Source organism: Geotrypetes seraphini, chromosome 3 (assembly GCF_902459505.1).
Source record: "Geotrypetes seraphini chromosome 3, aGeoSer1.1, whole genome shotgun sequence".
NCBI lineage: Eukaryota > Metazoa > Chordata > Amphibia > Gymnophiona > Dermophiidae > Geotrypetes > Geotrypetes seraphini.
In genome coordinates, this window is record NC_047086.1 from 380,597,804 (window position 1) to 380,618,706 (window position 20,903).

Below are 20,903 nucleotides of genomic sequence, written 5' to 3' on the forward strand. Positions count from 1 at the left end.
TTGCTGGTTGATCGAGAACATAACATATATATGAATAGTTCTACAACCCAAAATGTTTGAAGAGTGAAACAATCCATGAATAATTTTATAAACAATACAAGCACATTTAACCTGAACTCTGTAACGAAACAGGAGCCAGTGTAAGTTCTTAAACAATGGAGTAACGTACTTGAATTTTGATTTTCCAAAAATTTGTTGTGCCGCAGTGTTTTGTATTAACTGCAACCTTTTCCGATTCCCTTTACTTAAACCAACACAGATAGAATTGCAATAGTCCATCTGAGCTAAAATAACTGACTGGACCAATACTAGAAAATGGTGTTGGTAAAATAAAGGGCAGGCACTTTTCAATGTGCTTAACTAAAAAAAACATTTCTTAATCAGATGATTTACCTGATGATGGAAAGAAAGAGAAGAATCTAACATGATTCTCAATACTCTAGAAGAGAACTCTAGAACTTCACCAGTATTAAATGTAACTGGAATATTTGCAAATTCAGGACCAAATCATGAGATGTATTTAAATATATAAATACAGTGGTATCTTGGTTTGCGAGCATAATTCGTTCCAGAAGCATGCTTGTAATCCAAAGCGCTCGTATATCAAAGCAAATTTCCCCATAGGAAATAATGGAAACTCAGACTTATTCCACATCCCAAAAACTTTAATAGAAAATACAGTACTGTACGTACTTATATTGCAAGATCTCACTCGTTTTGAACAGTCACTACACTGCGGGTGAATTGGGCATGATGCTTTTATTACATTCAGCCGTGCTCAGCGCAAGATGTGCGTATGTTGTGCGCGCTTGAACTGCGGGTGCATGTATTACGTTCAGATGCGATCAGTGATGCAACACGCATATATTGTGCGTATTTGACGAGACGCACGTATATGTGACCATACTGCAAGACAACGCTCGTTTATCGAGTTAAAATTTAAGAAAATGTTTTGCTTGTCTTGCAAAACATTCGTAAACCGTGTTGCTCGCTATCCATGTTTTGACTGTATATATGGCAAGTAAGTTTAGGAGGAGCGATTGACGTTTCCAGAAATGTGCTTAAAATATATAAAGACAGTGCATATAAATGTCTTACTAGACTAGTAGGGGGTAATCAAGTACTGAGATCTGAGCTACAAAATTTTCATGGGGCAAATGGGAGACGGTATAACTCATACAGCCATTGGGGGGGGGGGTAACAAACAAAGGTGGACTCAGAACTCAGGTAAGACAGAGGCACACAGCGGTTGCAGGGCATTATAACATTCTCATCTATGTTTTCCATTCTTTTTCCTGATAATTCCTACCATTCTATTTGCTGTTTTAGCCACTGATATACACTGAGCTGAAGGTTTCAATGTATTCTCAATGATCCTTTCTGGGAGGTGACTTCTAACGTAGCTATAGTTTGGGTTTCTCTTTCCCACATGCTTCACTTTGCACTTGCTCAAATTAAATGTCATCTGCCATTTTGATGCCCAGTCTCGCAAGGTCCTCTTGCAATTTTTCACAATCCTCTTGCGATTTAACAACTTTGAATAAGTTCACGTCATCAGAGAGGGGACATGATCCAAACATTCAAGATAATGAAAGGAATAGACTTAGTAGATAAAGACAGGTTGTTTACCCTCTCCAAGGTAGAGAGAACGAGAGGGCACTCTCTAAAGTTAAAAGGGGATAGATTCCATACAAATGTAAGGAAGTTCTTCTTCACCCTGAGAGTAGTAGAAATCTGGAACACTCTTCCGGAGGCTGTTATAGGGGAAAACACCCTCCAGGGATTCAAGACAAAGTTAGACAAGTTCCTGTTGAACCAGAACGTACGCAGGTAAGGCTAGACTCAATTAGGGCACTAGTTTTTGACCTAAGGGCCGCCGCCGCGTGAGTGGACTGCTGGGCACGATGAACCACTGGTCTGACCTAGCAGCGGCCATTCTTATGTTCTTATACTTAAAAATCAGCGAAGACATCACAGACCCCTGGGGAACACCACTATTCAACTGAAACAAAACCCCCCCCCCAAAAAAAAAAAGGCTGTAAATCTAAAGATGATGGACCAAAACAGAACTGAAAAACAACTGAAGAAAAAAAGACTCAGAACCCCAGTCCCACCATCTTATCTTTTTTTGCAACAGATCAAGATTGTCATCTAAAAATGTACTAAAATAGGAGCGATCCAGTATATTAAGAGTTTTCCTGAAATCACAACAGAGAAAATATTTTGAATCACTGGAGGTTTTTTTGCCCATGAAGTCACTACCCTCTCCAGTCTAAGGCGAGTTCCTTTCCCAACAAGGTTCTGAGGCTTTTTTTTCCCAGTTGTTTTTCAGTTCTGTTTTGTCTAGTATCTTTAGATTTACAGCCTTTTGTTTGTTTCAGTTGACTTGTAATGCTGAGGAATTTGTAAGAGCTTTTTTTTGTGAACCCCACTGAGAATATTGACTAACCCTTCTCTGTTTTCTTTTAACTAGTTCTTAATCCATAATAGGGCATTACCTCCAATCCCATGACTTTCTAATTTCCTCAGAAATCTTTCGTGAGGTACTTAGTCAAATCTCTTATGAAAATCCAGATACATAAAATCAAACTCTTTCCAAATGTTTATTCACTTCAAAGAAATGTAGTAGATTGGTAAGGCAAGATTTCCCTTGATTATATTCACATTGCCTTTGTCTCATTAATCCATGCTTATGTATATGCTCTATCATAAAGAACAAAATTACAGAGCAATTGATTATACATACAAAGGCATTTTGCCTACTGAAACCATAAAAATGTTAAAAATGTCAGCCTTCTTAATAGTCTCTCACTTTACCCACACAACTTGTGTTAGCTCACATCACTATTCTTTTCTAGCAGGTTTTTATTTGTACTCTTGACAACAACATGGTCGTCGAGCTAATACATGTTATATAGCAGTGATCTCAAACTCAAACCCTTTGCAGGGCCACATTTTGGATTTGTAGGTACTTGGAGGGCCTCAGAAAAAAATAGTTAGTTAATGTCTTAAAGAAATGCCAGTTTTGCATGAGGTAAAACTCTTTATAGTTTGGCTAAGTCTTAATAATAATATTGTAATTTATAGCTAAAGAGACATATGATCAAGTTACTGTTTTATTTAACTTTAGTGATAGTGATTATGCTAAACATACTGAGGGCCTCAAAATAGTACCTGGCGGGCTGCATGTGGCCCCCAGGCTGCGAGTTTGAGACCACTGTTATATAGCAACTGGCATAGATGCTGCAAACTGTTCATTTTATTTTTCAATCAGAAACATCTTTTCCCATTTAAGCTATTGTTATCACCATCTTCTTGTTTTAATGAGGAAGACTACAAGATAGAATAAGATCTGACTGCAGATGTAGGCTTTGCAAAGAATACAAAATTAGCAAACCAAGTTATCAAATACTTGAATATAAACAGAGATTTGGGGGCCATAAAAGTCCATAAATGGAGGTCTCAGTTTATATTTGAGTCTCTGCCCACCTGCCTCCCTCTGGACCTGTTGGAAGCTTTCCCCTGGGTCTGCCGTAAGCCCTGGTGGTCCTGCAGTTAGCCAAGAACAGGAATGATCCCTCCCACCTCCTGTCCAGGCCAACTCAAAGCATCCCGCCTCCCTCCCACCTCTTGGACATGCAGAAAGCCTACATTACAAGTCGTGGTGGTACAGTGGTTAACTGGGGCAGGAGCAATCTTACTACGCTCCTGCCCCAGTTTTCGCTGTCTTGTGAGGTTGCCATGGGAACTTGCAGCAGCCATTTTATATAGCAGCTCTGAATGGCACAGGAGCATAGGAAGATTGTCCCTACCCCCAATTCACCACTGGACCACCAGAATTTTCAAGGTAGGCTTTCTACATGTCCATGAGGTGGGAGGGAGACAGGAAGTTTCAGAACTGGCCTGGACTGGAGGGATTGCTCCTGTCCTGGCTACTCGCTGGACAAGCATGGCTTACTGCAAGAGGAGCGAAGGGGGCTGGGTGCAGAGCCTGGCAGGGAAGGAAGTAGGGTGGGAGGGTGCAGAGTCTGGCAGGATGGAGAAGGGGGGCTGGGTACAGGGCAGGGCACTTGAATATAAACCCTTGTTTTATATTAGCTAACTTTTTTCCCCATTTTAGGAGAAAATAAAAAAAAAAAGGTTACCTCTGTTTATATTTGGATGGGTTTATATTCAAGTATATAACGGTAGCGGATGTTCTCCGTGGACAGCAGAATATATATGCTCAGAGGGGTAAAAATATCTTGAGTCCCTTTTGAGAAGGCTCTTTGGCTTTCTAGAAGCTTTTAAGAAACAGCTTTTTGCATGTGGGATTTGCCTCGGTGTTAGTACTGCTAGATTTCTCAGCAGTTTTTGATTCTGTGGATCATGATATTATGCTAGCACAAATTGGCAGCAATAGATATCAATGGAACAGTTCTTGGTTCAGATTCTATAGACCAGGGGTCTCAAAGTCTCTCCTTGAGGGCCGCAATGCAGTCGGGTTTTCAGGATTTCCCCAATGAATATGCATGAGGTCTATGTGCATGCACTGCTTTCAATGCATATTCATTGGGGAAATCCTGAAAACCTGACTGGATTGCGCCCTCAAGGAGGGACTTTGAGATTCCTGCTATAGACGGACAATAGTCCAAACTGTTTGGCAGCACCTCATCATCACCATGGGTATTGCAAGGCATCACCTGTAGGGTATCACAAGGATCAATATTATCTACCTCAAGCCACTAACCAAGCTGTCTCGGTCAATTGACACTCAGTTCTACATCTATGCGGAATACGTGCAGCTACTCATACCCATATATCTTGATTTAGCCACAGTCCTGAATAAACTACCTGCCTTAACATCGATTCAAGAATGGGCTAAAAACAACAAACCTTGCCTGAACTCAAGTAAAATCGAACGCCTATGGGTCCCTAACACAAGTCGGCACATACCTAACATCAAAATCTCTTTGGGGAAATATGAACGCCTCCTCAAATCACAACTCAGGAACCTTGGAATACAGTTAGAATCAATACTTACTCTGATCCCCCAAATCCAAGCAACCTTCAAGAGCTACTTCTATCATTTGCAACAATCAAGCAGCCTTTCTCCTTACACTGGGAAAGCAAAACTAGTCTCAGTTGTGCATTGCATGACTACAACAAGATTGGATTACTGTAATGAACTCTACACTGGTCTGACTACAATGTGTCTGCGTAAGCTCCAATTGATTCAGAATGCTGCAACAAGATAATAGGAGGCTGTAAGTGATGTGACCACATCATACCTTTTTGCAAAAACTTCACTGGCTACCAGTACAATATAGGACGAAATTTAAAACTCTGTGTCTGATCTTCAAGACCCTCAAAGGAAATGGCCCAAAGTACTTGAAAAACAGGAACTCCCTCTACACACCTTCAAGGTCACTAAAGGTCCTCCCAAGGAGCATCCCTAACCACACCCTCTCCAACATCACACAATGTGATACCCACTAGCGAGCTTTCTCTGGAGTAGCCCACACACTCTGGACTTATCTCTTCTTCAGAAAGCAGGTGAAAGCTTGGCTAATTTGTTAGTCACACACACACACACACACCATACATGGAGCGACACCTGGCTGCACATGCTAAAGTAGGACATGTTTATGTGAGCCCACCGTGACAGATAGGGAAAATGCTTTAAGCAACACCTTTTCCACTTTGAGTATGGTTATGTAACTACAAAAAGGCGATACACAAGTCCCAATTCCTTTCCTCTTTATCCAGACCTATTCTAGATGAGATCATTTTCAAGCATTAGTCTGACATCATGTGCAATTTTCTTCAAATAAGTGTGGCATAGTGGCTAGAGCTACAGCCTCCGCACCCTGAGGTTGTGGGCTCAAATCCTACGCTGCTCCTGGGCAAGTCACTTAATCCTCCACTGCCCCAGATAGATTGTGAGCCCACCGGGTCAGATAGGGAACATGCTTGAAGTACCTGTATGCAAACTGCTTTGAGTGCGGTGGTTTACAAGTCCTAATCTCTTTCCCTGATGTCATAATGGCTCATTCCACCAATAAAAGCCAACCTCATCAGTGATGTCACAATGGCTTCATTGTTCTATACTTGGCTCACTTCTGATATTGTACTGGAGGAAAGTATGGCATAGTGGTTAGAGCTATAGCCTCAGCACCCTGAGGTTGTGGGCTCAAATCCCACACTGCTCCTTGTGACCCTGGGCAAGTCACTTAATCCTCCACTGCCCCAGGTACATTAGATAGATTGTGAGCCCTTTGGGACAGACAGGGAAAATGCTTCAAGTACCTTTATGTAAACTATTTTGTGTATGGTTGTAAAACTACAAAATGACGGTATACAAGTCCCAATTCCTTTCCCAATCCCCCCCCCTTATTTTCTAACCTCTGTTACTCTGTCTCTTCTATCTATATACAGTAGAATCTCAGTTATCCGGCACCCTTGGGGATTGATGGATGCTGGATAACTGTTTTTCTGGTTGATTGAGAGTGCTATGTTAGAAATCTTGTCTAACACAGATCTCAATTCCCCCCCCCCTCTCCCACCTCGAAGTTTTCAAGTTTCAAGTTTTATTAAAATGTATTATACCGCCTATAATAACTTCTAGGCGGTGTACAATAATAAAATTATAAAATATGGAAAAAAAAACATTAACACTTACAGTACGGACAGACAGATATAACATTATTTAGGTTAATTACAAGGGGTTTGAGGGGTGAACTACAGTTTTGAATAGGAAAGAAAGACATTTAATATACTAGGGAAGGGGAGGATCCCATTTGTGCAGAAGATATAAAGAAGAGATGGAGCTCATAAATCAAATGCATCCTTGAATAAAAAGGTCTTCAGGTTCGATTTAAATCTATCCATAGAAGTTTCTTTGAAGAAGTCATGAACATGGAGATAAGAAGACGTGGAGTTTCATAATTGTGGGACTGTGACTGAAAATATGGAAGAGCGTGTAGTATTATAAATTATTTGTTGTGGTGTGGGTATTACTAAAAGTTTCTGATTTGGCGATCTTATTGTTCTTGAGGGTGTATATGGGATTAGTAATTGTTAATGAATTCTGGCTGTTTGGAGATCTTTGTCTTAAAGGCTAACAATATGTTCTTACAGGTTATTCTGTAAGAGACAGGTAGCCAGTGAGATTTTATCAATAGTGGGGTTTCGTAAAGCCCCCCTTCATTCTTTCCCTCAAGCTCCGAAGCAGCAGATGCATGAGACGGTCCTGAGCCGCGAACCCCCTCGCTTCTTCCCTCCCTTATCCGAAACGGCTGCCAGTCAGCAGGAGGCAGCGTTCAAAACAGGAAAGGCCCTGCCGGGGCTGGCCGTGAGCCGCCCGTTTTGAGCGCTGCCTCTTGTTAACCGCCGGCAGCTTAAGATAAGAATTGGAGGGAGGGGGGGCTCTGCGGCTCAGGTCCGTTGCCACACTGGTGCTTCGGGTCGGGAAAGAGGTGGGGTTCGCGGCTCAGGACTGCTGCCGTTCCTACTATGTATTTCGGGGCTTGAGGAAAGGAGGGGGGTTTGCCGTTCAAGACCGCTGCCGCTGGTGTATCGGGGTACTGCGATTTTTTTGCCAGTTGGGTGAGAGTGCTGGTTATTCAAGTACTGGTTAACTGAGATTCTACTGTACTCCTCCTTTGTTTACACCTTATGCTAGTAAAATGTTATCACACATTATGTTGACATTGTAATGTAACATACTATGCCATACTTTGTACCGTAATCTGAATTTTTTTTTTTTTTTACTGCTGTAATTGTTTATGTTTGACTTATTCTTGTTCACCGTCTTGAGTGAACTCCTTCAAAAAAAGCAGTAAATAAATCCTAATGCATGTATGTAGTTTCTTGCTCATCACTGCTGTAGAGAACCTGCTCAGTCTAAAAAAAAAAAAGCTTATAATACAATACAACCCCTAGGGGAGATGGGTGGTTATGTGAAGACCTGTATTCTGCTGTCCACAGAGAACATCTGCTAAAGGTAAATAACTTGTTTTCTGTTACATAAACATAGGAGTGTGTACACTAGGTGAATATCCTCTGGTCACAAACTGTTGCAGAAAGATGTCAATCACATCTTTCAGCTCCAATTCTTTCACCAGTGAAGTACAGTGCTCTCTTCTGTTTTTCCTTCTGCAAGCGAACCGAGAAAGCGTGTTCTGATCGGCTTCATTTGGTTTTATTATTTTTTCAGTATACAGTCAAACCTCAGTTTGCGAGTAACGCAGTTTGCGAGTATTTTGCAAGACGAGCAAAACACACTTGAGCAAACTTTAACTTGCAAAATGAGTGTTGACTCGATAAGCGAGCACAGCCCATCCCCAAACCCTTACCTCACCAACCCATGCTGGCACCACTGCCTTGCCTATGCCGCATCCAGCTACGCCGGAAACAGGAAATGCAATGAAAAGGGGGTGGAACTTGGACGACGGCATGGACGCAATGGCGGGGTAAGGGAGCAACTCCTTTCTAACTGCAAGTCCCTGTGCTCTCGGGCATTAGCATAAGAATAGGGGTTAGTGCACTGGGCTTTGTGCCAAATGAGGAGTCATCCAGCAGCCAGGCGGAATGAGAAATGAAAGGAAGGGACACCCCAGAGCTCTCAGTACCTGCTGCTGAAATGTGCAGCTGAGTTTTTTCCCCGCTTGAGGACTGTGGGCTCTGCAGAGAGCGACGAGGAGGCCAGGCACTGGGGGTCCTCTGCGGGACAGAGACCTGGAGAGGCAGCGAACAGCATCAGAGTCCTCCCTGAGAGAACTGGAGGAGCCGGGCAGATAAATCCGAGGCAGCGGTGGAGGCGTCGCTAATGGTAATTAATCTACAGAGTTTTGGGGATGTGGAACGGATCGTCCAAGTTTCCATTACTTACTATAGAGAAAGTTGCTTTGATATATGAGCGCTTTGGATTACGAGTATGCTTCTGGGACAAATTATGCTCGCAATCCAAGGTACCACTGTATTTTTATCCATTTCATGAGGTTTAGATGCCCAGCAGTCCCCAATTTAGGGGCCACTATGACTGGACGAGGATGCAGATTATGCACGAGCGGTCTGCATCTTGAAGGGTAACCCCCAGGTATACCTGCTGAGCTAGCCTGCTCTGTACAGTTTGGAAACTTGGGGACTATTCTCCTGGGAGCTGGATCACCTTCTGATTTATCAGAGGCTTAAGCGCAAGCTGTGGGACCCTTGTGTTAGGCCCTTTGGGCTTCATGGAGCCAGCTGCGTTTTCCACTTCCTCTGTCACACCATGAGGATCCATGGGAGTTGAGCTCACAGTTGGCACCACTCTGACTAGCAGCCCAAAGATCTCCAGTTTTAGATAATGTCTGACAGACATTGAGGCAGAAAAGTCTTCTCAATACAGTTATGCTGCAGAAAAAGCTGACACAGGCAGGAATCAGCCTAGCACAGAGGGTACAGCCCGTTATTCCCTATGGGGGAAAATCAGGGGGGGGGGGTCTGAAAATTTGATTTTTTAAAAGGTTCTGGGGCCAGGGTTCCCCACCTCCAAAGCCCCTTTACCTGAATTTTTTTGAACTTCAGGGAAGCCCCCACAGGCTGTTTTTGGCATAAATTAGCTGGCGATGGCCATCTTGGATTTTAAACAAATCTTTTTATCTAAAGCTTCCATCTGCCTCAAAATACCTTGATTTGACTAAATTGATTGGGATGGACTCCTCAGCCTATTCTGCTCCTATATCATGCCAGTTTTGCGCTGGATGGCTGGCTGAGGAGCATCCGTGTACCACATGCTGCAGGGCACTGCAGGGGGTCTGTATGGCTGGGAAGAAATCCCTCCCGGAGACCCTGAAGAGTGATTTTGCAAAACACAAGTACGTGGAAGCGATGGAACCCAAGAGAAGTAAGTCTGAGGTCCTGCAGGGGGGGGGGGGGGGGGGTTTTATGGGGCCTCCTATTCAGGGGTTTAAACCAGACTTTGTGAATCTCCTGTGGAAAGCTTATTTGACAGGCCTGGGATGCTCTGTGCTACCTGCAGGTACACCAGCATTGGACCAGGGAAAGATTCCTTCCCAGGAGACCTCCCCTCCACTAAGGAATCTGTTGCCCAGCCTGAGTGACCATATGGACCAGGTCTGGGAGAATTGGTGATCAGACTTCATCCATGCTTTGGTTCCATGAGGTTCCATGTCCTACAAAGGCATTTCCAGTTTGTGGCTCTACTCGTCAGGTTAGTAATGGTTCCGCACATCTTCACCAAGGTGATGGTGGCAGTTGCAGCTTACCTCTGTAGGATGGGAATTCAGGTGCATCTTTCCTTGGATGACTGGCTGGTCAGAGCCCCATCAAAGGCGAAGAGAGAGCAGGCAGTGCAGCAAGTTGTAGATCTCCTTCAGGATCTGCGCTGGATCATCAACTTTAAGAAGAGTCATCTAGAGCCAACCCAGTGCTTGCGAGTATTTGGGAGTCTGCTTCGACACTGCAAAGGGCGGTGTCTTTCTTCCCAAGCCACGCAAACAGATGCTCAGGATGCAGATAGCAGATCTCCAAGGGATACAATGCCCCACTGCCCGACATTACCTTCAGGTCCTGGGCTTCATGGCAGCCATCCTGGAAGGGCGAGAGCGCACATGCATCCTCCTCTCCAGGTGAACTCCCCAACGTCATTCCCTTCAAATGCAGGTTCCCTGATCTCTGTAAATGAGGAACAGCTTGCACTGGTGGCTCTGAGTAGACTCCTTATTGAGGGGCGTCACACTCTGAAGCCCTTCATGGGTATCCTTACAACCAATGCCAACCTGTCAGGCTGGGGGGCCCGTTGCAGTGGGCGTCCGTTATACGGCTGATGGACTCTCCATCAGAGTAAATGGTCCGTAAATCACCTGGAACTGCGAGCCATCCAGCTAGTCCTAAAGTCACTGGAGAAAGATCTGGAAGGCAAGGAAGTCAGACAATGCGGTAGCATATGTAAACAGGCACTCTGTTACGTCTGGAGGCCCAGATGTTGTTCAGGTGGGCTGAGGCTCACATCAGGTGTTCTCCGCAACCCATGTAGTAGGAGAAAGTGTGCAGGCCAACTTTCTCAGAAGGCACACTAGGTTGGGCCAGAAAATTAACACGTTTTGTTTGTCCACAAGAAAACAAATTCTGTCTTTGCTTCTGTAGGAATTATCTTCATTTTTAAGTTCAATCATAACAACTTTTTTTTAAAAATATCAAAGAACTGTTTGAGTTCACTTACCGTTTACAGAATAGCACTTGGCACCGCAAACCGCACCTAACTTTAGAAGCAGCCATTTACACCACTGAAACATGGTATAAATCCTTGTGCCTAAGTTAGGTGTGGATTCCCCCCCTTTACTCTATAACTGCATACATAAATTGAGGAACCCCCTCCCCCATGACACTCCAAGGGCCCTACTCCCTTTTTGGAACCATGCATAATTTTTAATTCCAATTAGCATGAATAGCAGCTTAAAATCCCAATTATCAATGCTAATTGACTCATTCAATTTATACTGTGTGTGCAAATTGGGTGTGCTTCCAAATTTGCAGGCGAAATTTTTAGTGGCTTGTATAGAATTAGGTTGTATTTGACTCAACTTCCCTTCTATAAGCATATCAATCAGCAAGATGGTGGGACTCTCTGCCCATTTACGATATTAGATGGCTCTCGGATTATAAAACATTTTGCAAACAGCTGAATTCAAATCTGTTCCAAAAATCTGATGTTTGTAAGCATCATCTGGGAATTCTGATGGTGTATCCAGGAGAGTGTCTGGTTTCTTTCATTATCTAGGTTATAAAATATCCTAATATGATGGAAATACTTTTTTCCTGGGTTTTGTGTCATTTTGGACAGGAAATAAAATATAGTATAGGCATTTTCCATGTTTTAAATGCCGGTGCATCCTAACTGGAGCTCTGTGAAGGCACCATACATAACCCGAACATACCACAAAACTAAGCTGATTTATAAGAGAATACAGTACTTTAGGAATAAAAGTTGCATGTTTGCTTCCTGTCCTTAATAAAGGCTATGAAAGGCCTATTGTGCATCTGTTAAGTGAGTGTTATGTCCCGCACCTATGGTCAGAATGCAGCTGTTAGGTGCGGATAACAGACGCACCACAGCTGCATCCATATTAGGTGTTAAACAAAAAAACACTTTAATAAACTGCTCACAAGTTCCAGCGACCGGAAGCTGTACTGGGCATAGCAGAGCATAGCATCCAGTTCCTGCCTTTTTATATTGATTGTAGAGGGACAGAGGCTGGGTTCTTGCAACTGTAGTTAAACCAATGATCTGTAAACCTATAAATCTTACCCTTGGCTCTATCTACCTGTTTTAAGATTATAATAAGAATCAATGTTTATAATTGCGCTAGCAGTTTGACTAAACTCTACATTTATAGGGATTCCCCCCTATAAACTGTTTGAAGCTTCATACTAGAGAATGACACGGTGACAAAATTCATCACCGTTCCCGTCCCCGCGGATAACCGCGGGAAATAATCCCATGTCATTTTTTAGTGTCTATTTCAACCTCAGTCCTTCTATACCAGCATTCTTCAAAGCAAAGCTTGAGGGTCAGTGGTTGTGGCCATTCATACTCTGATTCTTATGGGAGCCAAGGATAATGAAGCCATTGTGACATCACTGATGTGATTGGCTCTTAGGCACTGGTGGAATGAGGCATTATGACATCACAATATCTGCTCTGGATACCAGAGACTGTCATTCTGTAGTGTCTGTTTCAACCTCAGTCCTTCTACACCAGCATTCTTCAAAGCAAAGCTTGAGGGTCAGTGGTTGTGGCCATTCATATTCTGATTCTTCCTTCGCTCCTTAAAGAATGATATGAAGATGGTTTCCCGCGGTTATCCGCGGGAACGGGAACGGTGATGAATTTTGTCACCGTGTCATTCTCTACTTCATACCTCAATAGGCAATGCAATTAAAGCTGTTTTTGAAATGCTAATTTCTCCTTTTCAGTCCCATTGCCCGTTTTCTTAGAAAGGGAGACCCTTGCTCAGCTACTGGTCTTCCCTGAGCACTGCCTCGTTTGTGACCAGTTTCTACTGTGCTCAAGTTCTCAAACCTTGCGCAAATAAAAGAAAAGAGTTCAGCATTCTTTCAGCAAATGCATCCAGGGATGCTACATAACAGCGAAACCTAGACAACATGGCATACCTTTAGGAGATCTGCCCTTATTCGGTTTAAGAACTGAGGTTAAGTAGTGGGAAGGTGATGACGAACTGTAAAGAAAACACAAAATTATCCCAAAAAGTCAATTTTTAAAATAGCAAAGATAGTAAAACAGCAAGGATTATAGTTTCATTACAAAACTGAGAGGCAGATGTAATAAGGTGTACCAAATTTTGTGCAACTTTCAGTGTGCTAGCTAGACTGTGCACACTACACTTCCCCCTCCGGATTCACGGTTTCCGTATCTACGGATTTGATTATTCACAGTTTTAAAACAAAAAAATGCTTTTTCATTTTTCGGGCCATTTTAAGCCCTGTAAGCCCCCCCTTAAGCCTTGCCTGGTGGTCCAGCGGGTTTTCGGGGAAGGAGCGATCTTCCCATGCTCCTGCCCAGTGCAGATCGCTCACAGGAAATGGCTGCCTTGAGCTCCCATAGTCTCTCGAGCCATTTCCTGTGAGTGATCTGCACGGGGCAGGAGCATGGGAAGATCGCTCCTGCCTGAAAACCCGGCTAGACCACCAGGTAAGGCTTAAGGGGGGCTTTCAAAGCTTAAAATAGCCGGGGGAAAGCAGTGGTTAGGGGCAGAACTGGCCCGAATATTATTCCCGTTTTTTTAATATTCGCGGGCCGGCTCTGCCCCAAACCACCGTGAATACAGAGGGGGGGGGAAGTGTATTTAGAAGGATTTTAGGATACAAACAAGTTTTATTAAAATTGAAATAAATACGTGTGCTAAAATTATTTCACTCAAGACAAGAAGCATTTGTCAGCCACATGTAGTTGATGCCATCTGACAGGCCCTTCAACCAGGTTTACAATCCCTGGCTCAGAAAAGTCCTTTTTAAAAGGTCCCTTAAAGCCCTCTCTCACAAGATCCATCCCACCTCCTGCTACTTTTCTGCTCTCCTCTTTTTTTTCCCATGTGTTCTTGCATAAAATTTTTTTTTTTTAACTTTAATTTTATTGAAAGCATACTAATTCAATACAAATATCCAACAGTACAAAAAAGAACTCAGAAAATGATTTTGTAAATGGAAAAAAAAAAACAACTTCCCCATCCTTAGGGATGCCATGAAAACCTAATTCTTCCAACAAAGAAAAGTACGTACAGATTTAATTCAGTAAAACATCAATTAATATAGCTGACTCCCATAAAGCTGGACAGAAATTCATTCATTCAATTTTCTGTACCATTATCCCAGGGGAGTTCAGAACGGTTTACATGAATTTATTCAGGTACTCAAGCAAATAATATTTAATATTGAAAAATAAACAATAGTTAATATTATGATTCATTATTATTATTTTTAATAAAATAGTTAATTTTTTTCAATCCATAAAGAAAGAGTAAGGGCTCCTTTTACTAAGCTGCGGTAGCGTTTTTAGTGCGTGCTGCCAATTAGCTTGCACTAACCCCCACGCTACGCGGAGAAACTAACGCCATCTAGTGCGCGCAGCAATTTAGTGCGCGCTAAAACCGCTAGTGCAGTTTAGTAAAAGGAGCCCTAAATCATCCACTGTTTCTGTGTTTAAATGAGTCTGCAGTTCCTCAATTGTACGACCGGCTAATGGAAACACACGCTCAGAAGATGTTTCTATGGCTGAAATTGCCAAGATCATTTTGATAACAGTAACAGCATTATCTGAACATTCAACTCCTTATTACATTCGTAATCATATTTCATGTGTAGTATGAGGAATGTGCAAAAACACCCTCGAATTTATCCCTGAGAATATGAGCCAACAAAGGGCTTTCAGATTTTTTCCCCGGATACTCTACTCTCTTGTTTATGTGCAGCAAGTCTACAAAGAGAAAATGCCTGCCACAGTTGATGTAGTTGTTTGTGGAATATTTGCAGTTATCCAGCACCTAGCCAAGGAATGCAGTACAGTGGAAGAAAGCTTTTGCGTGGGAGAGAGTGGTTCCCACTGGCTCTGCCTGCAATAACAAGAATTCCAGTGGGATTGATATCTCATACACATCGGTTAGCCTCTTTGCCCAATCTGTACAAAAAAGCTTCATATAATAAATTCATACCATACCATACACCCACTCCATCACAAATTGGTGAATCCTTTGCCAAATTTGGACACTCTTTTTAGTGGCTGATACTAGCAATACAATAATTTGACACCTTGTTCTGTTAAATTAGCTGAACGAGAAGTTAGGTTTTACCTGATCATTTTCTTTCCATTAGTCATTCACACTCTTCCAGAACAGTGGGATAGTTATGTCCATCGACCAGCAGGTGGAGACAGAATATGCAAGAGCTGAATGATATAAGTCCTAGTCATCTTCACAGCTCCTCAGTATTAACATAGACAAGCAGACTAAAATCAGGAATCAAGAGTCTAACAACCACTCCAAGAACTTTCTTCCCCCTTTCCTTTTTTTGTATTGTGAAGGCAGACAGACCCAAAGGGCCAAACAGTGAGGCTGCACTGCAGCTCCATACAGTAAACAACCAGAAGAGGAAGGGTGTCTGGACTAGTATGAAGGATTAATGGAAAGAAAATTATCAAATAAGACCTAATTTCGTCTTCCATAGCATCCTTCCCAATATTCCAGACCAGTGGGATGTTCAAAAGCAGAGGGGGGAGGGGAGACAGATTCAGAACAAATGCTAGGAATGCGCTTCTGGAGGAGGTGGTAGAACAGAGTACGATTTTGGGTTTCAAAAAGGGGTTGGACAAGTTCCTGAAGGAAAAGAGGATTGAGGGGTATAGTTAGAGGGGTACTATATAGGATAAAATGTCTTAAGTAAAGGATCACTTACAGGTCACGGACCTGGAGGGCCACCGCGGGTGCGGACTGCTGAGCACGATGGACCTATGGTCTGACTCGGCAGAGGCGATGCTTATGTTCACCGATGCCCCAATTCTAGTGTCCAAATGTGCCGCTACATTTACTTGGTAATGCCTAACAAAGTGAAAAAAAGACCAAGTAGCCACCTTACAGATGTCCGCCAGCATCAAGGCAGACTGTTCCTAAGAAGAGGTAAAGCGCCTTGTCGAATGAGCCCAAAGACGACCTGGAAGCTACTTCCCTGCCAGCAAATATGCTGACAAAAAATAGAACCCTAAATGGAGGAGGTACAACAACAAGCTAACAAATGAAAGAACCTCCCTCACCCCAAGAAGTCTGCAAAGATTAGGGAAAAGAGATGAAATCCAACTCCAAACTAAGCAGAAAATGAAAATAATTCTATAATTTAATTTAAAAGCATTAACCGGACAAGCCCTCAGTCACACAGCAACCTCTGGAAACTCCAGGGAAAAGCTGTCGCGAATTTACACCCAGAAAGGTGTTAACTGCGAAACATCCCCGGGCTTGCTCCGGATAATGTTTGTGGTGCTTGAACTAGTGCAAAATGTGCAATGTGTGAAAAAACTCAAATGAAAAAAACACACATTATCAAAATAAAGAAGGAATTCATCTCTTACCCCTAAGCTGGGGGCCAAACTGGAAAGTTAGTGTCCAAATCCAACCAAGCACAAAAATACACAGGCTGTAAGGACTTAGCTTCTCCGTGTGTAATGGAAATAGTGATCCATAAGCAGTAAATGAAGTAAATGTCCTTCAAGCACCACAAACATTATCCGGAGCAAGCCCGGGGATGTTTCGCAGTTAACACCTTTCTGGGTGTAAATTCGCGACAGCTTTTCCCTGGAGTTTCCAGAGGTTGCTGTGTGACTGAGGGCTTGTCCGGTTAATGCTCTTAAATTAAATTATAGAATTATTTTCATTTTCTGCTTAGTTTGGAGTTGGACTTCATCTCTTTTCCCTAATCTTTGCAGACTTCTTGGGGTGAGGGAGGTTCTTTCATTTGTTAGCAAATATGCTGAGGCAACCGCCTCCTTCAGCCACCTCATTCTCGTGGGCTTAGATGCTGTCAAACTCCTACTGTATCCATCTAAAAGAACAAACAAGCGATCAGACCACCAAAATTCGTTGGTAACGTCCAAATATCTAAGGAGCATCTGCTGCACATCCGGAGCCATAGGTTCTCGAACTGGTCCTTGGAATCTTGCCTCCGAAAGGAGGCGAGCTCTATCACTTGATTAAGGTGCAACGCCAAAACCATCTTCAGAAGAAAGGAGGGAACCATCCATAGATTCACTCCCACCTCAGTAAATTGCAAGAAGGGGTCCTGAAATGACAAAGCCTGAAGCTTCGAAATCTAACATGCTGAGGCAAGCATCACCAGCAAGACAGTTTTCAATGTGAGATCCTTGAGCAAAGCCTTCCTCAGAGGCTCGAAAGGAGATTTCTGTAAAGCCCACAAAACCAAACTGAGATTCCACTCTGGACAAACCTGACAGAGAGGGGGGCCAAAGCCGGCTCACCCCTTTCAAGAATTGAATCACATCTGTGTGTGAAGCCAAGGAAGACCACTGCACCCAATCTTGGAAGCAAGCCAACCCTGTTACCTGCACCTTCAGCAAACCAAGGGCCAAACCCTTGTCCAGAGGAACACCAGGATCTGAGATACCAAGGCCAAGCGGAGACACCAATGCCTCAGTGCACCAAGCCTCAAAGGTCCTCTACACCCTAGCATAAATGGCTGAAATGTAACGCTTCCTGGCCTTCAACAATGTCACATTCATAGAGTCTGAGTAGCTCTTGCACCTCAACCTTGACCTTTCAAGGACCAGGCCATACTACCAAAAGGGGAGGGATCCTCCATCAATACCAGCCCTTGGAGGAGCAGCCCCATCTGAAGCACAGGGGTTGAGGCTGCCCATCCATCAGCCGGACTAGGTCTGCATACCAGGGCCTCCAAGGCCAATTGAGCCACCATGATGACCAGATCCAGATGAGATGCCACTCTTCTGAGCACTAGACCCACCATGGGCCATGGTAGAACACACATACAGCAAGGTATCGGTTGGCCAGGGCAGAAGAGGAGCATCAAAGCCTAGATTGCCCAGCTCCATCTATTGCCTGAAGAAGGAATCCACCTTAGTTTTGCACTTAGTAGCCATCAGATCATACCCTGGACAAACCCAGCATTGAATGATCAGCTGAAAGGCATCCTCAGACAGCTCTCATTCCCCTGGATCTAGAGCACTGAGAAAATCTGCCTGCACATTCAAGGAGAACGAAATGTGGACTGCCGATAAGCAGAGCAGATGCCTCTCCACCCAGGACATGAGTAGAACAGCCTCATAAGCCAAATGAAGGCTGCGAGTTCTCTCTTGCTTATTGACATAAGCCACTGCCGTGGAACTGTCCAAAAACACCCTGACTGGGGACCCTCCCTCCTCCCCTCCAGGAATGGAGAAAACTCCTTCAATGCCAAATGAATCGCCCATATTCCAGGAGATTGATGGGCCAAGATGCCTCCGAGGGAGATCAGACACCCTGAACCAGATGCAATTGGTAGTATAAGCACCCCAGCCATAAGACTGGCATCTGTTGTCACCACCTATCAGGCCTGCTTGCTTAGGTTTGTCCTGGTTATGCTTCTCTTGGCTTTGGAAGACTACAGAAGGTAAATGCTGTAGTCCTGGGACACTGGGGACCAGTGACTAAGGAGAGACCACTGCTATGGTTACTAGTGAGCCCATGCCCACAGAACAGCCTCCAGTGCCACCATTATGGAACCTAACAGCTGGACATAGTCCCATGCTCAGGGATGTGGAAGGCGAAGCAACCAGCTGGCCTTAAGAAATTCCTCCTGCCTGTGCTTGGAAAGAAAAATCCATTCTTGGCACAGTATCAAACAGACCTCCCAGGTAATTCAAACTTGAGAGGGAATCAGTCTGCTCTTTTTGAAGTTGATCACCCAGCTCAAGATCTGCAGAAGCTGAACCACCATCGCTGTTGCTGCCTAACCACCCTGAAACAAGCCCAGATCAACCAGTCATCCAGATAAGGACGCACCTTGATCCCCTGGCGATGCAGAAAGGCTGCCACTTACACCATCACCTTGAGGAATGTCCTTGGCACTGTGACAAGACCAAACAGCATGTCTCTGAAATGGAAATGCTGACCCAGGACCGCAAACTGCAGCAACTGCTTAATGATGAAGCCAAGCAGGGATGTTTAATGTTCTCTTAGGCTTCTGTGGCTGGCGTCATGATTGTTGCCATTTTCCGGGTCTCACCACGTCTGTGTAGGTAGAACCGACGTTTCAGCCATCATGCTGTGGAACCCTGAGGAAAGCCATAGCATGATGGCTGAGATGTCGGTTCTATCTACCCAGACACGAAAAGACCCAGAAAACATTAACAATCATGATGCCAGCCGCAGAACCCTAAGAGAACATTTCACATCCCTTGTTTGATTGTGTCACTTTTGCTTTTTAATACTGGCATTCTTTCTTATGACATTTTAATTTTGCAAGCCACTCTGACCTACTGCATTAGTGGGATATCAAGTGAACAATAAACAAACAATTTCGCCCAACAGTTTAAATGAAAGGATCAAGTCTCAAAGACCACTATAGAGAAGAAAAAAATAGTGTTGTCTCTATTGGTCCTAATGTCAGAATTTTTGGCACCTGGGGCAAAAGACAACACTTTAAGAGATGAAAGAAGATAACCAATACATATATATATGATATATACTTAGATATGAAGCCCACCTTGACTTTATGTCTCAAGTCTACTAAAATGATTTTAACCTCTCTGGTCTGCCTCGACAGCTTACAGCTCTGACCATATGGCTCTAAGAGCTAAACAACACCTGGATTCAAACTGGATTTAGGTTCAAAAAAACATGCTGTTCTAAAAAAGCATGAACTTTAAAAATAAATAAATAAATTTTTATACCACTTATATCCTAAGTGGTTCACATTCAGGTACCTTTTCATATTTCCCAATCTGTCCCAGCAGGCTCAAACTCTAGTGTACCTGGGGATTAAGTGACTTGCCAAGGGTCACAAGGAGTAGCGAGGGATTTGAACCCACAACCTCAGGGTGCTAAGGGTGTAGCTCTAACCACTGTGCCACACACTCCCAGGAATGAGATGCATTAAAACTCTCAACTAACAATAAAGCATTCAATCAGCAGTCTCTACAGTATTTCTCACTCCTTGTAAACTGACCTCTTTGAAAGCTACTATCTGTGTCCCTATATTACATTACATTAGTGATTTTTATTCCGCCATTACCTTGCGGTTCAAAGCGGATTACAGAAGACGATTTCTGGACATATCCAGAGGTGTTACAGAGTAGAGCGGGTTGCTTCAGAGGATTGAAATGTTTCATACGGTGTTAGTTAGTCTTCATGGATTTTTTAAATAGCAGGGTTTTTATTTCTTTTCTGAAAGTTTTGTAGTCTGGAGTAGCGATTAGTAGATTGGAGAGTTGGTGGTCTAGTTTTGCTGCCTGTGTGGCTAGAAGGCCATCGTACAGTTTTTTCCGTCTGATGTCTCTGATTGGAAGGTATGTGAATGGTTTCTGGGTTCTCCTGTGTTTGGTTGTGGTGGTAGTTTGGATTAGGCGGTTGTTCAAGTAGGATATAAAACTGCTCAAGAGGGTGCAGAGGCGAGCAACGAAGCTGGTAAAAGGTATGGAGAACTTGAACTACAAAGAACGACTTAGAAAACTGGGACTGTTCTCCCTTGAGAAGAGGAGACTGCGAGGGGATCTGATTGCGAGGGGATCTGATTGAGACTTTTAAAATAATAAAAAGAATTGACAAGATAGAGCAGGACAAAAAGTTATTTACGATGTCAAATGTGACTAGGACAAGAGGTCATGGACTGAAGCTGAGGGGGGA

At 43.4% G+C, this 20,903-nt stretch overlaps 1 protein-coding gene across 7 annotated transcripts in view; it reads right to left on the reverse strand.

The window, feature by feature from the left end:
• The window catches only part of FOXN2 (forkhead box N2), a 134,487-nt gene that overhangs the window by 15,660 nt on the left and 97,924 nt on the right, over positions 1 to 20,903 (reverse strand). For all 7 annotated transcript variants that reach the window (XM_033939423.1, XM_033939420.1, XM_033939425.1 and 4 more), the window contains one exon: positions 13,159 to 13,223. In XM_033939423.1, the coding sequence (XP_033795314.1) occupies positions 13,159 to 13,223 (65 nt within the window). The remainder of the gene's footprint in view (positions 1 to 13,158; positions 13,224 to 20,903) is intronic.